Consider the following 10,208-nt stretch of genomic DNA (forward strand, 5'->3'; position numbering starts at 1 on the left):
GTGCTTTTTCCATGCAGATCAAATGTGTATTCTTAATTCCTAAAGTTTCCTAAACCTGCCTATTTCACCCCTAAAAATTCTTTCATTGGGAGAGGATGAGCCCAGTGCCATGTTATTTGTCATTCCTGACATAGATCTTAGTGGGCCTAGCCTCAGATATAATTTTAAAGGTGATACACTTATAACTACTATTCAACCTCTCTTCTCTCTTTTTTTAAAAATATTTTTATTAATTTCAGAGAGGAAGGGAGAGAGAGGGAGAGATAGAAACATCAGTGATAACAGAGAGTCATCAATCTGCTGCCTCCCCAATGCTCCATACTGGGGATTGAGCCCCCAACCTGGGCATCTGCCCCTGACTGAAATCAAACCCAGGACCCTTCAATCTGCAAGCTGAAGCTCTATCGACTGAGCCAAACCGGCCAGGGCTCTTCTTCTCTTTAGAAAAGATCTGAAATGTATTCTCCTGGGAGTAAAATTTATTCATTTATAATATTCAATAATATATTATTTTATTGAGTACCTACCTAGTTCAAGGCAGATGCTACATGGTGAGGACACCTGTAAGGAAATTAAAGTGGTTCCTGCCCAGATAAAGCTTAGATTCTAGTTGGTGAAAGAGATGTTACAGATAATTGTGCAATTACTGGTTTAATCACAATGTTCAGGGTACTCTGAAGGACAAAGATAATGTGTAGCAGGAATCCTGTTTTAATCCTGTGGGTCAGGGAAAGTGTCATGAAAGAAAAGATATTTGAGGACCTGGTTAAGACAGGGGTTTGGCCTTGCGGAAGAGAAGGCATTCCAAGGCTGGGGGCGGGGGCAACATGGACAAAGGCTCTGGGATCATTTTGCACCAGATGAGATCCAAAAAAGAAAAATAATTGATATCTTCTTTGAAAAGGAAGGTGTGGTTGTAGCAGATGTTTTACATAATCACCTGTTTCCCCTAAGGGCAGGCTATGTTGGTGCTATATAATTTTACCAGTGTGGACGAAAGGGGCCACATGCTAACCTGACAAGCTCAGGGGAGGCCTGCATGGCAGTCTTGCAAACTCAGAGACCTAAAGTAACCACAAAGGATGATCTGAAATTAAACTTTAACTAAAGTAGTTATGGTGGGTAGTCACCTCCTAGGCTGGTATCTTCCCTGACAACATCAATCTTTACCATGACTGAATTTATTGTCTTTTTGCATCTATGATAACATATCTTTGCAATGTCAGGGTAACTTGTAACTTCCCTTTTTTCAGGACTACACAGGGCACAACCAAATGCCCTGGGCGCCAGGATAGGTGACCACAAATTCCTTCATTGTTATTGCTATCATGTTAATTGTTGACTGTTAACTATCCAGCACTCACCTATGTAAAAGAAGTGTCTGTCATTTTACTTTTTATCCAATCCCAGAGGTCCCCTCCCCTTTGCTTTCTCCTTCCTCCCTAATCTATCACCAATGGATTTCATGTAACCCACTTATGTCTTCTCCTTTGATTGTAAGATATAAAAATAGATGAAAAACCGTCATTCTCTGGAGCATTATCCCAATCCGTTGAGATTCTGCTTCCCGGTAATTGTCAAGAGTTTGGCTCAAATAAATTCACAAAAATTCTTTACTGGTTTCAATGTTTTTATGTTAACACCAGCATCATGCAGTATCAGTGGGGAATATAGAGACAATTTCCGATTGGAGGAGACAAAACTTCATGGAGGAAGTTATGTGAGGGGTTTAAAGGATGGGTTGGGCTTCAATAGATGTAAACAAACTAGAGAATAAGAAGCTATAGACCAAATGCATTACTCTAAAATTGTAACGTTTTTGCTATTAGCAAGATGGCAGATTTTTTTGCTTGTGTTTTTCTCTTAGGTCCCTTCTCTGGGCTCCTGAAAGCAAAGCATGGAATCTGCTGCCAGAACTGCTTCTAATAAAGTTGTCCTGTTTACAGGTTTTTGATAAGCTGTTTTTATTCTTAAATACATAAGAAACGATGCCATTGTCCCCTACAAAATAGCTCAGGCTTTACTTGAACAAAATCTGTTTGGAAATGTTAAGCTGGTTTCACAGAACTAATTTGCCTCAAGGTGGTCATTCTCTCAGGATTAAAGCTGTGGAACAATTGTGGCTCCTGTTACAAGGAAAATAACAAAAGGCCATTATGAAAAGGGACAACAATCTCTGTTCCCAGAGGGGGGCTGACAAGCTGAAAGTCCCCCTCTACAAGCCAACACAAAAGCCTGATTGCCTCCAATTGTTTGTTTATGTAAATCAAAGGCAACCATTAATTCTGCTAGTGGGACTGCTAAGCAGCAAATAAGGTGGTGATTGGCCCAAATCTTGCTCATGGGCTGGTGGCAAACCTGACAAATCCTATTGCTTTTATTCTTAGTGCTCTCTGGGCACCTTTAGAAAAAGAAGCTTGTTATTATGTTTTATTTTTACTAAAGTAAAAAATTTGTACTCTCAGAGTCGGAGTTGGAACTATAGGACTTGAAGACAAGAAGACTTATTGAGGATCAGTTTACTCAGTTTCCCAAAGCTCTCTCTAAATCGGACTCAACTGTACATCATGACAGATGTTCCAGTGACATTTAGCCAGGTTGAGTGTAATGGGGATACACCACCTGAAAACGGTAACCCACCGATCCCTAAAACCAATGACAAAGTCAGTGATGTGGATGGCACCCCACAATACTACAGGGTGGAATCGAGTCTTAAAGATTTGCCCCCAGAAGAGAATCAGGAGAAAAGTGAAAAATTACAAGGGAAGATGCTGCTCAACTGGCCCAAGGATGAGAAGACTTTAAAAGGTAAAACATTTTCCTTCTTTTCAATTTGCTTGATTTGATTTGTAAACTCATCCAGAATTCTTTTGATAAATTGTCATGACAGGAATGAGATGTACATCCTCCCACCCCCATCCCTGTCCAAATGTGGTCCCTTTTGCTACTGGGGCTGCATAGTATTAGGACTAAACTTGTGCCTCTGGTCAAATCCAGGCTTGTCTATTTGATAGCTCTGTGATCCTGGACAACTTTCCTAGCCTCCTGAAGACTTAGTTTTCAGAAGACAGAATAATGGTGCTGACATATGTTGGGTTGTTGTGAGGATTACTCAGTATTGGTTAAATGTTAGCTACTGTTATTTATTATTCTTATGGACAGCGCCATTATTATTTGAGCAAAAAGAATTCAGAATTTCCAAATTTTCTTCTAAATATACCATAAAGTGTTTGAATCATGGTTATTATATACCTTAGATATTAAAGGAAAATTAGCATTATGTTTATAAATAAAAGGAACCAATGAAAAACTGAGGGGGAAGAGTGAAATAGTTATTTTTAGTAATCACAGTTAAAAATCAATTGTTAGAGTCTAAATTAATAATTTATTTAACCTTGAACTACTTAAGCATTAAAATATTAATCTAGTGTGCCTCTCCGCCCTCCCCCCCAACCCCCGCCACCACCACCAGAAAAACCAGAAGAGCATCTCTTCATTGTTCATAAGGCCATCACAGATCTTTCTCTCCAAGAAACTAGTGTTGATGAGATGACATTCAGAGAAGGTAAGAGGCACTGCTCCATTTTGTATACAATTTATCTGACTGGGTGTGGATGACAGTTTTGGCATGGGATGTTGTGTGAGTGTGGTGCTGAAAAAGCAACCCAGGCAATGCCTTCCAAAGCTCAAAGCTGCTGTAGGCAGATAAGGGAGTCTTGATTATCTGTGGGTTCCTCCTTAGAAAGTATTCTAGAAGCTTCAAGACTGACTACGTGGATTGGTGTAACTGATTGGCACATTTTGACCTGACAATACGTCTGTCTCTTAATAAGTTAGTCCACTAAATCAATGTTTTTAAAATTTATTTAGTATCTCAAAATCTGTGTGAGTCACTTGTGAAATATAAATATTTTCAAAAGGGTTTAACCTAAAAGTTTACCATTGACATACAGTTTAAAAAAATTTTATAAATTTATTTGGTATAAAGGAAAATTCCAAGCCTCTGAGGTAAACACAAAATGGTTACTTAATTCTTGTCAAATAAATTTTCCAGGTGGTAATTTTAATTGTGTTTTTCAGAATAAAAACATTGTGAAAATAAAAACAAACAAACATTGATTTTTAAGTGACTATTATATTTCAAATAAACTAAAGAGACTAAGAGACACACAATCTTTTAGACTTCTCTTCTAAGGAGACACCTATATTCAAGCAATTTCCAAATACAGAGAAGGATAAAAAACTATTAATTAATAATGTGTGTCCTCTCTTGCAGCCATAAGCCTCTTATCTCAAAACTGAAGTCAGCTTGTTAGACCTAAGCAATTTAGTTTAGTTAGGACCTTAACAGGAAAAATATTGATGAGGTTATTGGTTGAATTTAAACATCACATACTAGTAAAATAATAGATGCCAGGGAAGACATGGATGTGATTGGCAGTTTCCTGGGTTTGTCCACTTCCCCTGGACACCTCTCAGACTGCCCACTGACCACATGCAGTGGTCCACTGTGTAGACACTTAAGGAAAAATGCAGTCAACAACAGGCATTGTCAAGCTATTACCTTATCACTGATAATTAGTCACGTAAGCCCCTGTGAAATGAGCTAAAACTCTTTGCCCTGATTTTTGTGCTTCCAATGTAGCTTTTGAAGGCAGGGATCTCAATTTTCATCTACAGCCCCTTTCAAATTTCTAATCAGGAATTCTAGTGGAGAGAACAGTTTTCTAGGATCTTTCATTTTTATCATATAGAGAACAAAAGCAGTCTGGATTTTCAGAGTAATGGGTCTAAGAGTGAATTTTTCCCTGAATGAATCCTTTTGTTTTTGGTGGAACATATGTTTTTCCTGTAAGCTAGAGGTATATGTTTTGTTGTTTTGTTGCCTTTTATGTTCACAATGACAAGCAGCTATAAAGTCTCCGATGAGAATATTCCTGGGTTAAAAAAATAGAAAGATGCTAAAAATATTGAAGAAAAAACTATAATTTAAATTCAAGAAGTAATTTCATGCATGACAACTCCATGCCCAAGTCATGAATATGAGCAAAAATATCATTTTATTTGGTTCTTATGGAAAAAATAAAACAAAACAAAGTTCAACATTCTCATGCACCTTTATTTATAAAGAACATGGGCTGGGTATAGGTGCACAATGAGTTAGAAGGGAAAAATCCATCTTCAAATTCTAACTCTTTTTGTAAGTTTACCATTTGACTCCTATAGTTGGGAAAACAAAAGAATAAAAAGAGAATGAAAAATATTTGATGGAAATGAACTTGTGAACATCTTTCAGTGAAAATAGAAAATTGTGGCGGGGAAGGGCAAAGAGAAACCTCATCTCTCACTTTAGGTCAAGACTCTTAGAGTGTTGAAAGGGAATAGGGAAGCCAGGCCTGATAAGAACTCAACACAGGCAATATTTCTGAATCATGCACGCTGCAGACAGATGCGTCCTACACATGTCCTCTGGGATGAGAGCTCACAGAGTTACCTCTACTCTCTTATAATTAATTCTTTTTGCATTCTCAATAAATATTGTTGAGAATATCCTAATATGATCCTTTTGTAAAGTGAAGTTTGCAATGAATTAAGCCTTTTAAAAATCAGGACGTGGTACCAAACAGCTTGAATTAATTAGTTGTCATCAGGGACATGTCTAAAGCAATAGGCTAATCTAGCATTATGTAAATATGATTCAACATTATTTTTAAGTCTTGGCTCTCTGGAAATTCATAGCAGGTATCAGGCTAAAGTGTGTGTGCTTTGTGGGTTTGGTTTAGCCTCATTTCATGACTTCTGACCATCCATGGTCCTCTGCTCCTCTTTCTATACCTGGTACCTTAGATAGTGGTTGGCAAAAATGTGGCTCTTTGGCCCCTTGAGTGTGGCTCTTCCACAAAATATCAGGGTCTGGGCGAGTCTATTTTGAAGAAGTGGCCTTAGAAGAAGTTTAAGTTTAAAAAATTTGGCTCACAAAAGAAATTTCAATCGTTGTACTGTTGATATTTGGCTCTGTTGACTAATGAGTTTGCTGACCACTGCCTTAGGACAACTCTGAGAAGCATGGTGGTAAATACTGAATGTGCTACTCTGAGCATGACAGACAGGGGCCGTCATTGTTTTTACTATTGGAAGAAAGCCATTTTCATTTCCCTGTGCTATATTTTTTCTAATTTTCCTTGTGTGTGTGTAAGATATATGTCCAAATATTTATTTTACATATTCACATCCAGTCATGACAGGCTAGACACATTTTTAGAAGTGTGTCTCAGGGAATACCAGTCTCACTCAATACAATAGTCCACACAACAACAACAAATCCATAGTCAAGTGAGGTTGAGTTGCTAACTTTCTTGGATATTTACAATATTCTTTAGCATTTAAAGGCTTGGATGAATTCTGAGGAAGCTTGCTTAATAGTGTTTAATGGAATGTTTTCCAAATAAATTTGATGGGCTAACCCATTTTATTGTATAAAATAGATTAGTAACCCACAAAATAGTATTTCATAAAACAAATGTGGGAAAATGATTGTCCAGAAAAAAAAATTTGAAGAATAACATCTGAGTTTTTGGAAACTGCACATCTCAGCTATCAATTGATTTTGCTACAGGGCACCAGTGGAAGAAGATTCCTCTGAGCAGCAGTAACCAGGAAATAAGTAGACAAAAGGAAAGGATCACTGAACAACCTCTAGAGGAACGAGAAGATGGGGATAGGAAGAGTAAAGCTTACCAGGCAACTGAAATCGAATGGCTGGGATTTCGAAAAGCTGGCCAAGTTGATGTGTTGCATGACGAGGAGCAAGAGGTTTGGGATGAAGAAACTAACAATGAAGATGAGGATGAAGATGAAGTTCGAGTGATAGAATTTAAGAAAAAAAATGTAGAGGGTTCTCACTTCAAAGAGGAAGGTGATCCAAGTGAGGACTCCCCACTGAGCAGCCCTAGCTCCCAGCCTGTGACCCCTGATGAGCAGCCACCTTTTGGGAAGAAGAGTGATATTTCCAGAAATGCTTATTCACGATACAACACAATATCCTACCGGAAAATCAGGAAGGGGAATACCAAGCAAAGAATTGATGAATTTGAGTCTATGATGAATTTATAAACTAACTGGATCTGAGAAGTTCTCAGCACCACTAAAGCAAAAGCTAATTCTGTTTTCCTGAGATGCATCTTTGCATGCCTCATGTCAGTTATCCTCTTTAAAGATGTGGAAGCTTCCTTTCTGTTTCACTGTAGAATAATGTGGAAATAACCCTAGACACAATTCAGTCTGGTAACTTCATATCAAAAACCTTTACGTTTATTCGTGGATATTTGCTTTTTAAAACTTCACTAACATAGCACATGTGATAAGCTCTGAACAGCTGGAACCCCTGGGGAATCTGGCATGGTTTGGCTTTAAAAGGAGCAGCGCTGGGGAATACAGTCATCCAGTGAAGAGTCCTATTTGATATGATTCCTGTATTTCTTTTGGGGTCTTTCTTCCTGTACCTTGAGGCTGATAGAAAGTCTGTTGTTAACCCTTTCTTAACTTTTAAGCACTATTTTATAGACTCGGCCAGTAAACTTTCCAAAAGACTTCGCCTTTCCTATTACCTTCAAAAGAGATTTTAAGTGGTTTCCTTGGCATCTGCAGAGTGAAAATTTGGTACAGGCTTCTTCCTCAGTGTTACCATTCACTGAATTTTCTCACTAGAGGAGCTGAGCAATTGTGAGTCCAGAGAATTCTGTTTACTGAATGTTGCCTTTATGCTCTCAAGATGAATTAAATCCATTGTGAGGTTGGTACAGGGCGGGGCTGTACAATTGGTGGGCAACAGACTAAAGAATTATATTGGATAGTTTTATTTCTGTGACAAAATAAAATCTTGTCTAGCAAAGTGAAAGTCATTAAAAATGAAAATGAGGGCCTTAGCACATCTTAAAGAAAATACCCCCTCTTTATTATCACACTTTTCCTTATTAATTATATCTCAGAATAATTTTCTTTCCTTAGAAACCTGAGACAACTCTAGTCATAACTGTACTAGTTACTATGAAAATGGAAATAATTATCTTAGAATATTCTCAAAGTAGAGTGTGAGCATGCATTTTTAGTGAGAAAGCTCTGATAGTTGTTGGGAATATATGATTCACTGGACTTCAGCCCAAATCGAGATGCTTAAATGGAGTTTCATCAAACCAATGTGTCAAATAATGTATTGAATATTTATGAAAAAAGAGAGTCTACATTTATATAGATTTCTTAGATAGTTTCATAATTTTTTATTTCATGCTTCCATATATATTATCTGGTATTTTCTGTTGCCACAGATAAAGAGATTTTTTGGCCCTGCAAATAAAAAGACAATTCCTTATTGTCTGAATGTAATACAGTCTTCATTGTACTATTCAACCCTTTGTTTATTTCTTTTTCATTTTGTAAAAAACCCTGGTTTCTCCCTTCTTAGATTATTGCTTATTAATGTGTAACAAATCCCACACATTCTAATGTCAATTTCTTTAATTCTTCCTGGTCATGTAATATATTCCCAAAGTATTATGTACTTTTAGTTAGTGTTTACAAGGCTCAATTTTGAAATAAGATTGCAGTGTTCCTCTTATTCTTTCAAACAGATGCTTTGCATCCTGAATGTATAAATGTTCTGCCATCCTTCATCAGTAGAACCTGTAGCTTTCATTATTGATAAGGCAAGTTTTCAGAATAAAGCTAGGAAAATTAGGTCTTTATTGATAAACGCCGATAGAAAATGAATGAACTAGAACAATTTCCTGTTTATTTAGATCCTCTAAACCTGCCCATTAGGACAACCTATTTTCTTTTCTAGGTTACTGATGACCCCTACAATTTTCTATTTAACTTCAAAGCTCAGTGTTGCATTAGCCATCACAGAACAGGATCATATGGTTAATTTACCATGAACAGAGCCTATATTTTAAATTATTCCAAGGGAGATGATGATGTAGTCTATGGCCTTATGATATGGCCAACCAACTAGCTCTTTTGCAGCTCCAACACATATATATATAGTAACCCTGGCCTTTTCAGCTTTGCGCTTTTACCAGATAATTAATGAAGCATGAAAGATTTTGTCAACAAGAATTCTTCAGGGCATATTTGATGAGTACATACTTAATGCTCATGGATGAGGCAATGTAGTTGCAAAAGAGCACTGAAACTATTCTTGTTTTAAAATGTGTTTTTATTGATTTTAGAGAGGGGGGAAGGGAGAGGGAGAGAGAGAGAAAAACATCAATGTGAGAGCAAGACATCTATTGGCTGCCTGCTGCACACCCCCCACTGGGGATTGAACACAACCAGGGCATGTGCCCTGTCTTGAATCAAACCAGCAACCTGTTCGTGCATGGGATGTTGCTCAACCAAATGAGTCCCACTGGCCACAGCTGAAACTATTCTTTGACATAGGCCTGTGCTGCTGCCAGTTTATACTAAGGCCACAGAGTTAGGTGACCATAAATAACATGACAGTGATGGGTGGCTGTTTGATTCTTTGTAACCTGGGAAAGACAAGGGTCTGGTTCAGATTGCAAGAGGGATATTATCATATTAGAATACAAATTGGTAACTATACAGGAAAGTTTACTACTTTTGTGATTCAAGGTTCCAGGTTGGAAGAAGGACTCTGGTATTTGGGAGGAGGGAGAGTTGATTTATTGTAAGAATGCTGATATTTCTTACATGACTTTTAATTTTCTTCAGTAGCTGGATGAACAGGAATTAATAACAGCTCTATTTCTCTGTCAATTTAAAATGTACCTTTAATATAAGGCTAATTTTGAAGACACAGAATATGTCACAGTCTATCCATCCAGTAACAAATTAATTAAAGAACTTCTGTGTCTGCCTTGTTCTCAATAAAAATTTGGATCCTTGTTTTTGGTGTCTAGGTTTTATTTTCTTTAGTTGCCCTTTAAAATTGAGAAGGAAACCTTGCATATCAGCAGCTATTAAGAAGATCAATAAATGCTGCTTCAGAAATCAAGAGAACATGCTATTTCAATTCATTTGCATTGTTTATTTCTATAGGTCTTCAAATGATCATATATAAAATTGCAAAAATTTCTAATGGTTAGTATATAATGTTCATGAAAATTTCTATTATTTTTACAGGAACTGAGCTTTTGTTTTAGATGCATCTTAACTCCAAAACTTGAAAAAAAAATTGTAGTCATGAA

General features: G+C 37.1%; 1 protein-coding gene across 1 annotated transcript; it reads left to right on the forward strand.

The window, feature by feature from the left end:
* The first annotated feature begins 2,263 nt into the window (after positions 1-2,263).
* ERMN (ermin) lies at positions 2,264-9,905 on the forward strand. The gene is made up of 3 exons (XM_080669465.1): positions 2,264-2,808; positions 3,473-3,565; positions 6,617-9,905. The coding sequence occupies exons 1-3, from the start codon at positions 2,568-2,570 to the stop codon at positions 7,111-7,113; spliced, it is 831 nt and encodes a 276-aa protein (XP_080525591.1). The 5' UTR covers positions 2,264-2,567; the 3' UTR covers positions 7,114-9,905.
* The last annotated feature ends 303 nt before the right edge of the window (positions 9,906-10,208 follow it).

This window comes from Plecotus auritus (genome assembly GCF_963455305.1).
Source record: "Plecotus auritus genome assembly, chromosome: 5".
NCBI lineage: Eukaryota > Metazoa > Chordata > Mammalia > Chiroptera > Vespertilionidae > Plecotus > Plecotus auritus.

Coding starts and splice junctions, on each gene's coding strand:
- ERMN (XM_080669465.1), top strand. CDS start 2,568: ATGACAGATGTTCCAGTGACATTTAGCCAGGTTGAGTGTAATGGGGAT. Junction 2,809..3,472: donor GGATGAGAAGACTTTAAAAG/GTAAAACATTTT, acceptor CACCACCACCAG/AAAAACCAGAAGAGCATCTC. Junction 3,566..6,616: donor TGAGATGACATTCAGAGAAG/GTAAGAGGCACT, acceptor ATTTTGCTACAG/GGCACCAGTGGAAGAAGATT.